This window comes from Notechis scutatus, chromosome 10 (assembly GCF_049901735.1).
Source record: "Notechis scutatus isolate UNSWTSFEM ecotype Mainland chromosome 10, rNotScu1.2, whole genome shotgun sequence".
NCBI classification, from domain to species: Eukaryota; Metazoa; Chordata; class Lepidosauria; order Squamata; family Elapidae; genus Notechis; species Notechis scutatus.
In genome coordinates, this window is record NC_142018.1 from 21,521,277 (window position 1) to 21,532,177 (window position 10,901).

General features: G+C 46.7%; 2 protein-coding genes across 3 annotated transcripts in view; one reads left to right on the forward strand and one right to left on the reverse strand.

Moving 5' to 3' along the window:
* The window catches only part of SLC9A6 (solute carrier family 9 member A6), a 23,660-nt gene extending 18,799 nt beyond the window's left edge, over positions 1-4,861 (reverse strand). The window contains exons 1-4 of one of the 2 annotated variants that reach the window (XM_026685335.2): positions 4,455-4,861; positions 2,125-2,324; positions 1,279-1,356; positions 416-492 (exon numbers count right to left, since the gene is read on the reverse strand). In XM_026685335.2, coding sequence (XP_026541120.2) covers positions 416-492; positions 1,279-1,356; positions 2,125-2,324; positions 4,455-4,698 — 599 coding nt within the window. In that variant the 5' untranslated portion in view covers positions 4,699-4,861. The remainder of the gene's footprint in view (positions 1-415; positions 493-1,278; positions 1,357-2,124; positions 2,325-4,454) is intronic. The other variant, XM_087971911.1, reaches the window with a different exon arrangement.
* MMGT1 (membrane magnesium transporter 1) lies at positions 4,853-10,901 on the forward strand. The gene is made up of 4 exons (XM_087971927.1): positions 4,853-5,089; positions 6,030-6,082; positions 7,262-7,365; positions 8,609-10,901. Exons 1-4 carry the CDS (start codon positions 5,005-5,007, stop codon positions 8,769-8,771), a joined length of 405 nt encoding a protein of 134 aa, XP_087828053.1. The 5' UTR covers positions 4,853-5,004; the 3' UTR covers positions 8,772-10,901.

A 10,901-nucleotide genomic window follows, 5' to 3' on the forward strand; every position in this document is an offset into this window, starting at 1 on the left:
TTAAAAAAAAACCTAGATGGGCCAACTTCCAAGTGGTTTAGTGATTGGGTCAAACCGACACAATGAAGATGAACCAACCATAGTTCATTAATATGTTAAATTTTCTCCCATGGAACAAAAACTTATCATGGGCACAACGGATCAGAAGGGGAATCACAGAACTCTGAAAACTGGGTTTGTTTCTCAGCACACCCAAACCAGCCTGGAATTTTTCAGCTTCTCGTGTTTAAAAATGCAACTTGAGGCCTTGCGCCTTGAAGCTCTTGCTCGTTTTGTTGTGATTTAGGCTGTTTTAATTGCCTTATTGTTGTCATGGTTTTAACCTCTGGCATGGCAGCTGCTCAGGAAGCACTGCTGATTAGGTAATATGCAAAAGATGTAAACAGGGAACATTTTTAGAAGCAGGAATTCTCACCCTATCACAAAACAGGAAATTGCTGTTCCAAAAAATGCATATGCTAAAATGGATCCAAGGTTTCGGAAGAAGTGACGCTTGAAAAAAAAAAAGGGGAGAGAGAGAGAGAGACTTTGGTTACTTTAAATGCTAGGAATGATTGAGCTAGAATGACATAGCAATTTTTTTTTCTCAAAGTCCCACTGAACCCTCCCTAAACATACAATTATTTCAGGCAAAGAGCAAATAATAGCACAATATGCTTGGCTTATCTCTCCAGCACTTAAAATGCCTTTCCAGCTAAGATGTTTTACAAGCATACAATTACTCATTTTTTCCCCCTAACATGGGTGGACAAAAATCCACGTTAGGACCGATAGCCCCTCCTGTAGGCACTTCGTGTCTGGTTACAAATGACTGATTTTGGAAAGATCGGGGCACCTTTGGCCTGGAAAAAATAATATTTCACAGCATACTATTTTTTTATTATCCAATTTTATCTTTCTGGCAGAAATTCTGTTCTGGTTGTATTATTATTGCACTGAAAAGCTAGGTATAAGAGAGGGCAATCCAAGGTTTGGATTGCAAAGGATAGATTTTGCTTCAAGGATTTATTTTCTCTTGCATACATTGTACAGGTCCTGTACAATGGATAGAAAAATTGTTTATATAAAAGATTATTCCTCCTGTTTCAATTATTGTTGCAAAGTAGAATCTTAAGGCATTAAATCCAAGAGAAAATGAGCTGACTCCATCCAAAACAGACTGAAGTTGTCCTCAAAGACAATAGATCAGGTGGGTGATGCTTGCTTTACGTTCTTCTCAACAAGTGTTGTTGCTACCCTGGGTGATTTGAAAGAGGGTTAGAAGGAACAAACACCTACCCGTTTTAAGCTATATCCAGCGTAAAATATGATTGGAGGGAGCAAAATGTTGAAAAAGACTTCAGGATCAAAAGTTACCTGTAGGGTATTAAAAGAGAGAATCAAAGCATCACAAGGGACCCAACCAATGGGTACAGAGTAAAACTTATGGGTTTGGTGAAGTGCATTTTCGCTCAAAACAAGAACCGCCAAGTTTGAAGAACCTTGTTTCACCCCAACAGTTCGGCATCCCAGAATTTTCAAATGCACAAACGGGAGGCATTAGTTGAGTTCACACCCATGAAATTTCCAGAATCGAAACAGTACAGCCTGGGTTGGCAGTCACTGAGTCTGTGATGCACAACACATCAGAATAATGTAGTATGCCCCCCGCCACACCAGAGATGGGATTCAACCGATGTTACTACCAGTATGGTGATTACGTTTTGCACGATCTGATGAATAGGTGAAGGAAGCACCTTTTATTTGGCCATGGAAGGACAGGTCTAGGGTGAGTTTGCCTCTTTAGGACTTTTGAATAATTATAAATGGCTGACCTCACACAATTTGGTGCCGATTTGCCTCTCCCAAAGGCCAGACCCACCCAAAGTGGCAAGCTGCATCCCAGCAATTCACATTTGGACTTAAATTAAGGGATTTCTTGAATAGGCAAAGCTGAGAAGTTTAAGGAACAGCAACCAGCCCAGAGAAACGGCAGCAGAGGTGCCTTCAAAAACTACATTGTTTTCCCCCCAGACTCCTTTAGAAACCTGGGGCAAAGCTACGACAGAATTTCAAACGTGTTTTCTTAGAACGTTTGATCTAAAACGGTGGGAAAAGTGGAAGTGGAAAGCATTAAGAGTTTACCTTCCGCAGCATCTCATTATCTTGAACATTATTGAGTTCGTGGGAACTGATTTCTCCCTTCAGGGTATACTCATAAAACTTCCCACTGAGGTTGACCAGCAAAGTAGCTGGGCTCGTTTGCATCGGGCAGCTCAGAGTCACGTTGTTGATATCGCTGGGAATGTGGATGCCGTATCGAAGGATGACCCCCACCAGGACTCCTGCAAGAAACACAGAGGACTTCAGGTGTGCTGGAATTCCAGAGCAATCCTGAGAGGTTCAGAGTTCAGGTCTATGCATTTCCTAGCACCCTCCTTTCACCGACTGTCAGGAAGAACTCCTCCAGCAAAACCGGGGTGAAACAGAAGAATCAAATGGTGCCTGAAAGGAATAAATTCAACCCCTCAAATCATGCAAGGCCTCAGCAAAATAGCTCAGAATTACACTGCTTGTGAACGACATGCCAGCACTGTTTCCTAGATGTTGTTTAAAAAAATGGCAGAATGGCAGCAATGAGAAGACAGTGTAGAAGATTCAAGCCCCCAGGTGAACTATGATGCACAAATCAGACCATAAAGATATGAAGGATCCTGAGAGATCATCTAACCCAACCCACCAACATTGAAAAAAAAATCTATTACTACAACTGCAAAGCCACTTAAAATAGGCATGTTCTCGTCCGTCAGTCTGACAGGAGCAGCCGATAAATTTAAACTTGAAACTTTTCCGTTAATGTCCGTTGAGCAATCGGTGGGTTTCCACTGAAGCTTTTCAGCTCAGTAGGTTTCCCAACACTCTTCCTGAGATCAACTAAGAAGAAATGGCAGCAGATCTCTTGAGCAACTTCTAAAAGATTTGTCAGGACACGTTGCAGATAAAAATCCAAGATGTGTACCTGTATTACAGGGATCTGCTATGCTGGGGGGGGGGTCCTTGACTTATGACCTCAATTGAGACAAACTTTCTGTTGCTAAATGAGGCATCTATTGAGTGAACATTGCCTCATTTTACGACCTTTCTTGCCACACTTGCTAAATGAACCACTGCCGTTGTTAAGTTAGTAACACAGTTGTTACGTGAATCTGGCTTCTCCACTGACCTTGTCAGAAGGTTGCACGAACTGATATAATTCCTTTTTTATATTTCTTTTATTGGCCAAGTGTGATTGGACACACAAGGAATTTGTCTTGGTGCAAATGCTCTCAGTATACAGAAAAAAAAAGCTACATTCATCAAGAGTCAAGAATCATAAGGTACAAAACTTAATGATAGTCATGGGGTACAATAAGCAATCAAATCATACTAGGAAACAGTCAATATAAATCGTAAGGATACAAGTGACAAAGTTATAGTCCTACAGTCACAATTGGGAGGGGTGGGTGATAAGGAGTGATGAGAAGATTAATAGTAATAGTAATGCAGACTTTGTAAATAGTTGGACAGTGTGGAGGGAATTGTTTAGCAGTGATGGCATTAGGGAAAAAACTATCTAGTTGTTCTGGTGTGCAGTGCTCTATAACGTCACTTTGAGGGTGGGAGTTGAAACAGTTTATGTTCAGGATGTGAGGGGTCTGTAGATATTTTCACAGCCCTCTTTTTGACTCCTGCAGTATCCAGGGCCTCGATGGAAGGCAGGTTGGTAGTAATTTTTTTTTTTTCTGCAGTCCTAATTACTCTCTGGAGTCTGTGTTTGTGCTGTTGGGTTGCAGAACCGAACCAGATAGTTATAGAGGTGCAGATGACAGACTCAATCATTCCTCTGTAGAACTGGACCAGCAGCTCCTTGGGCAGTTTGAGCTTTGAGTTGGCCCAGAAAGAACATTCTGATCACGTGACTCCAGGACCCTGCAACTGCCATAAATGTGAGTCAGTTGCCAAGTGTCTGGATTTTGATCAAGGGACCATGGGGATGGTGCCATGGTTGTGTGAAACATCGACATAAATCACTTTTTTCAGTGCCGTCGTAACTTTGAAGGCTCACTAAATGAAGCGTTGTAAGTCGAGGACGAGCTGTATTTAATGATTCCCACACTAGCAACGTTAGTGATGCCAGGTCGGGGTTCAGCCCCCCCTTTTCCCAACTAAGCAGGGTCCAACCCTTCTGGACCCCCCCCAAATTCTCTCTCTGAGGTGGGGGGGGGGTCACTGGGGGAGACCACCCCAAACCTCCCCCTCCCCCTTTTGCTGATTCCCCCCCCACCAACGCCTGTGACACCACCACCCCCACTCAGCAAACGGGGGTTCATCCCAGGGTGGCTTTGGCTGGGTGGGGGGGGGGGGGCAGCCAGGCAGGGTCCTGCGAGGGGTGGGGGCGCCGGCGGCAGGGGATGATGGGCTCTGGGGCGGCTCACCATAGATCATGGCCAGCCCGGTCTCGTGCAGGAAGCGGGCGCGGCGGTGCTTGAAGAGCCAGATGGTGAGGATGGTGAGGGTCAGCAGGAGGATGAAGACCAGCAGGTTGGCGCTGTCCTGCCGGTGACTGGCCTCCGCCGCCTTCTCGGCCACCAGCTCTTCCTCCAGGCCGCCGCCCGGACGACGCCCACCCGCCCCGGGGCCCGGATCCAGGCCCACCAGCAGCAGCAGCAGCGCCGCCATGGCTCCGCTTCGAGGCCACCCCTCAGCGACCCGGTTCAGCGCCTCAGCGGGACCGCGGTGCCCATCATCCCCGGCCGAGCGCCCGCCGCCCCGCCTACACGGCTTCGCCCCGCTCCTCTCCACCGCCCCGCCCCGCGCGCGCACCGAGCGACGTCATCGCGGCGCGCCGTGCGACGCGACGCCGGAGGCCCCTCCTCCTCCGCTGGCTCTCACTCGCGCGCTGGGCTTCTCCCGAGCCGCGCATGCGCAACGCGGCGCCCTCGGCGGCTGAGGGAGCAGGAGGAGGAGGAGGAGGAGGAGAGGCGGATGATGGCGGCCGCCTCTCTCTGGAAAGGGCTGGTCGGGCTCGGGCTCTTCGCCCTGGCCCACGCGGCCTTCTCCGCCGCGCAGCGTGAGTGACGCGCGTGGGAAGGGGGGAGGGAGGGGGCTTCTTCCCCCGCCTCTCCCCCACCCTCTCCGCCGTGGGGCAGAAGGGAGGAGAGGGCCCCGGGGCGGTTGGGCCTGAGGGGAAGGAAGAGCCGGGGACCCGCGTCCGCCCGCAGCTTCTCACGAGCAGGAGAGGTGCCTAGGAGGGTGGGAGCTGTAGTCCCGGGAGCCGGCCCAGGGCGATGGGAGTTGTAGGCCTCGGAGGTGGTGTAAAGCAGGGGTCTCCAACCTTGGCCACTTTAAGCCTGGAGGACTTCAACTCCCAGAATTCCCCAGCCAGCTTTGCTGGCTGGGGAATTCTGGGAGTTGAAGTCCTCCAGGCTTAAAGTGGCCAAGGTTGGAGACCCCTGGTGTAAAGGCTCGTTCCTCGCGAGGGGGGGTCTGCTGAATCCAGGGGGAGAAAGGGGAGAGAGGGGGGTCAAGGTCTGGTGGGGGAGGGGAAGGAAGGGCTGCCCCCCAATCAGGCCAGGAAGACAAATGGGGTGGGGGGCGCCTCCTGAGGCTTCCCTTATTGCAGCGCTCAATATTGCAAGAGAGAATTTGAGGGGGCGGTGTTGTTCCCTGCAGGGGAATTCTGTTTGCAAAGGGGGCATGAATTAGAAATTAACAGAGTTGGAAGGGGCCTTATAGGTCACCTAGTCCGACCCCCAACCCCCAGCCCACCCAAGCAGGAGACCCTCCACCATTTCTGACAGAGGGGGGGGGGGCAACCCAATCTGTCTTGGCTTCCTTGACATTCTGCCTGAAGGTCCTGGGCTTTCAGGACTTCTCTCTCCAGCCCTCGACCCATATTTTAAATGTGCTTCTCCCACTGCATTCCCCATCCTGCTCCTCCCTCTCCTCCCCCGTCCCGTTTTGGGGGCTGGGACAAAGATGGAAACTTTGCCTTCTTGTGTTTCCCACAGATCGTTCCTATATGAGACTAACAGAGAAGGAAGATGAGACGTTGCCTATAGACGTAAGTGGCCGCCTGCTTTCCGTCTAGGGCGCAGGCTCCCAGAGTGGCACATTGGACTCCGGAGTAAGGGGAGAGTCCTCAACTTACGACTGCAGTTGAGCCCGCAGTTTGTGTTGTTAAATGAGACGTTTGTTAAGGGAGTTTTGTCCCGTCTTACGACTTTTCTCGTCCCTGTTTGTTGAGCCAATCCCTGTAGTTCTTAAATTAGTAACATGGTCATTAAGTGAAGCTGGCTTCCCCATGGACTTCACTTGTCAGAAGGTCGCAAAAGGGGATCACGTGGGATGCTGCAACCGTTACAAATAGCAGATGTCAAGCATCTCAATGTAAATCATGGGGACATAAGTCTGAAAAAATGACCGTTTTTTTCCCGGGGCCGTTGTAACTTCAGTCACTAAATGAACATTGTTAAGTTCCCTGTAGTTGAATTGCAAAGGAGGAAGTGAACTGAGCTCAAGGCCTGAGCTGCATTTGAACTGCTGGCTCTTGGTTTTCTTTGCACGTTGGTAGGCTAGCCAAATTGTAGCATGTGGTCTCGGTGGCAGGAATCAAACCATCCAAATTTGGCACTTTTGTCTCTCTTGAAAACATCCCTCTAGGAATTCCTTGTTGCCTCCAGTTGGTATTTTACTCTGGTTCAACTCCCAGAATAAACAGCCTGATTCTTCTGGCATTTGGCTGGCGTATCTTCCGCCTACTGATCCTGCCCTCATTGCATTCTTTCTCCTTGCTTTTTTCTCGCGTTTAGATAGATGATAGATAGATAGATAGATAGATAGATAGATAGATAGATAGATAGATAGATAGATAGATAGATAGATAGATAGATAGATAGATACATACATACATACATATATACATGATAGACAGATAGATAGATAGATATAGAACTGGTCAGGAGTACTCACATGTTGCAAACCTTCTGATGCCTTTGTCCTAGAAATCTATGTAATTAATGCTTAATTGCAGCAAAGAAGAGTTTTACTTTTTCTCATGTTTGCACACAGCATAAGGGGGTCTCAATGCAGATCTTGGTCTACTGTGCTTCCTTTTCTAACCTGGCTACATTTGAGCTCAAAAAGGAGAAGTGCCTTGAATATGGAAGCCTCGGCACAAACCAAATTACGGGTGGAGAGGCTTTCTGAAAACACTCAGCTGTCGTTTTTTGTCTGTTTATAGATTGTTCTCCAAACTCTGCTGGCCTTTGCAGTTACCTGTTACGGGATTGTGCATATTGCAGGAGAGTTTAAAGACATGGATGCTACTTCAGAGCTAAAAAATAAGTATGTCCCTTTCTTTTTCCTCGAGTACTACTACTCTAATTGGTTGTTGTCGTGCTATTTCAGGCCAGGTAGGAGTGGACTCTCACTCTTCAGCTCAAAAGGGAAAACAAGAGTGTTGTTGACCAGATGCCAACAATGAATGCCAGGGGAGGTACAAGGCTCTGCTTAGCATCTTCCTCGGAGAGAGGAGGAGGATCATATGGGGCCTCCTCTTCATACTTCTCCCTCCCTCAGAATAGCCCTGCCAGGGGAATTAGTTATGGGAGCTATATTGCAGGGAGAAAATTAACCGTGGAATCCAGTGGGCACATGTGAGAAGTGCATGTTGGAGGGAAAGACTATTAACAGGAGTGAGCTGACTTAAAGGTTGCTCAGTTTGGTGGGAAAGGGGCGGTGGAGTTGAAGAATAAACACAGGTCACTTAACAAAAAAGGGTGACATTTTGACTGGATGGTATGAGACTTTAAACCAGAAAGCCTTCCTTGGATGCAGGGCTACTTCTATTACTATTCTGTTCTTCCGATTAATAGAATTTAGGACATTGGGAGCGAGACTCGTGCTGTCGTTTTTCTCCCCTTTTCCACTAACCCATCCGCCTGGCTCAGCTTCATTTACAAGCTAGGTTCTCAGAACGGATGAAGCAAAAAGGCTCATTTGCCAAGTACACACTGCCATCTTAGGCCCTTTTGGAGAAAGTTTGAGGCCGATGGCCTCAGCTAGGGATGGAGTCACAGCCAGCAGAAGTTTGGGGAATTAACATGCTGTATCGCAATTAATAGCAAGCCTCAGCTAACAAGTTTGTACAAATCTTGAAGCAAGGCCAGTTCTGCACGGTAAGCGTCAGGGCTTGTCACGGCTGACAGAGGGCATGGGGAAATCAGTTGTAGGATTGTGGAGAGGGAAGGGGTCATCAGCTCCAGCCCTCTGCAGTATGCAAGCAAGCCAATTAAGCCGTGGTTCTCCAGCCTCTTAAGAACCTTCCATCGATGGAGAAGCCACCATCTCTGGTTCTTGGTCCAAATTTTGTAGCTTAGCAGCGATCCCCCATTTTTTCCCCTCTGCTGCTTGGTGTATGGCAGTAATGTTTTATATTTCAGGAGAAGAGACAGGTAAGATTTAAGTGTGCCCATATTTGTTTCTATCCAATGTCTAAAATTCTCTCTGAAACGATTGCTTGCCAATTACAATAGCTGTTCTCAGTCGATGTTAATTCCAGTCTCTCCCGTTTTCTTTTTTGTTTTAGGACATTTGACACATTAAGGAACCATCCATCCTTTTATGTATTTAATCACCGGGGCAGAGTGTTATTCCAGTCCCCAGACACTGTCCACTCTTCCTCCAGCCAGGATGCTTTGTCATCCAGCACATCACTGAAGTTGCGAAAACTTGAACCTCTGCACCGCTAAACGAGTTTTTTTTTATAGACAATTCTAAAAATAGGACACTGAGCTGTAATATTGGAGCTGGATATAAACTTTTTTTTTTTTTAAATTTCTGGAGCAGTATTTATATTGACCTTCCAGGCTTTATAGTAATGTGTGTGTGCGCCTGTGTATACGCACTCGCGCATGCACACATACATGAATATATTAAAAATATATTAAAAGGACTTTTGAACACTGGTCACAACTAAAATTGTGAATTGGCAAACTATGAAAGTTACTGCTAAAATTACGCAGTGAAATAATGCATTTTACCTTTCATTAAAGCACTATGGTTAAACTCACTTCTGAATTATCAAAATCTGTGTTACCAAATGCAGGTGGAGGTTTGAATGGACTAGAGAAGCACAGAAATGGGTATGTTGTATTCTTTTGCCCCACAGCAAAATGGTTGCAGGGGGCTTGCCTGCTTTGCTGCCCTCCCTGAAGCTCTCAGCTGAGTCCTTGACACGACGTGGTAATTTCTGCATCTCGTTTATTAGTGCTCTGTGTGTGGAATATCTGGCCAGCAGAGCCAGTCAAGATTAATCTTTTACAAGTAGGAATTTAGCCAACATTTTGCCAAAGGGGTATGGACTTGATTTATCAGTTAGGCATTGACTGCAGGTTCCCTGAAATGCTCAGAAATAATGAAAACCTGTATGCTTTTTGAGAAGTCACAATGGCTGGGCCTTAGGCCAACCAGGACACAGGACTGATTCATGACAGCTGTAACCCGTTCACTTCTGTCATCAAGCTCTTCATTTATATCATCATCAAGGTGACAGGCGGCTGGGGGAGACCGAGCTAGGGAGGGGGAAAGTGCTTTAGCAGCATGTGCAAGGTTTGGGATTGTGTCTTGTAATGATTTGATTTCATTTTTTTGATCGTGCCTTTTGATTTGGCTCCCACTCATCGTAGGTGCTTTTAAAAACAGGATAAAGGCAGATTGCCCGTAGGGTTCCGGTTTGAGCAACTGAACACGCTCAACTGGTTTTTCCACTGTGCTACATTTTTTCCCCAATCCAATTGTCTGTGATCACCAGACTTCTTCCAAAATTACCCACCTTGTAATATTTGGGGGTGGGAGGCAGAGCGCTAGAAGTTCCCTTCAGCTCAATACGTGTTCGCTCCAAGCTTGATTTTTTTTCTCCACAAGAATGTAATCCAATTTCAAAATTAGCAGCTCAAGATGTAGAGAAGTTGAATGTCTCGTCTTCAGGAGCATCGATTGCCCCATGCGTCTCCAGGGCTCCAAATGGGTGAGAAGTCGGGTGTGCTCGCGATTGAAATGAAATGCATGCACTTTACAGATCGTGGGACAGGATCTTTCCCTTGGATGGCAACCACTCCGGGGCAGGACAACCATGTGGCAAAACCCAGCGTTGTTTGATCTTGGCAGTGCTCTGGCCAAAGGATCGGAATGGTAGACTTGACTGTGGTAAATATTGGCCTCTCAAAACCTGACCCTGGTACCAATTGGTTTAAAGTTGTGGTCCTTCGTTTGAATTAAACCCACCCGTAGCCTTGTATTCTTTCTAGGTGAAACTTATCAGACACCTATAAGGCAGCTGGGTGGCACTGTTGGGTCATTTTCTTCCCAATATCCTGGTGTTAAAGATAGCCTGCTCAAAGTAGCTGCCCATTGGCTATTCTGTCCCTCATTCCTTTCTGGGCGATTGTTTCTTCCAGCAGGTTTTAAATTGTCTTGTATCCAAGTAACACCCTCCAGCCCAAAATTCAAGGCAACGAAGTGGGCAATTAATAGGGATTGTGACACCCAAAACAGCTCTATAAAATGCCTATGGAGTGTTTTGCTGTTTTAGTATACGCTGTTCCAAGCTGGAGTCCTTGTTTGTTCTTTATCCAGATGGTTTTGTCAAGAACTTGCAAATTTTGCTACAAAGAGGCAGCCTTTCTCCAAAGTGTTCTGGCCTTTTCATGCATTTGTTCTGGATTTGGCACTCTTGTTCAAGCACCTTCTGGGTCTCTAAAACTTGCAAGAAATAAACAGGTTCCCTTTCACTATCCATGGTTATTTTACAGATGTGCAAATTTTGTTCTTTCCCCTTTTGGTCTTGCAATGTCCAATAATAAAGAACTAATATTACAAAA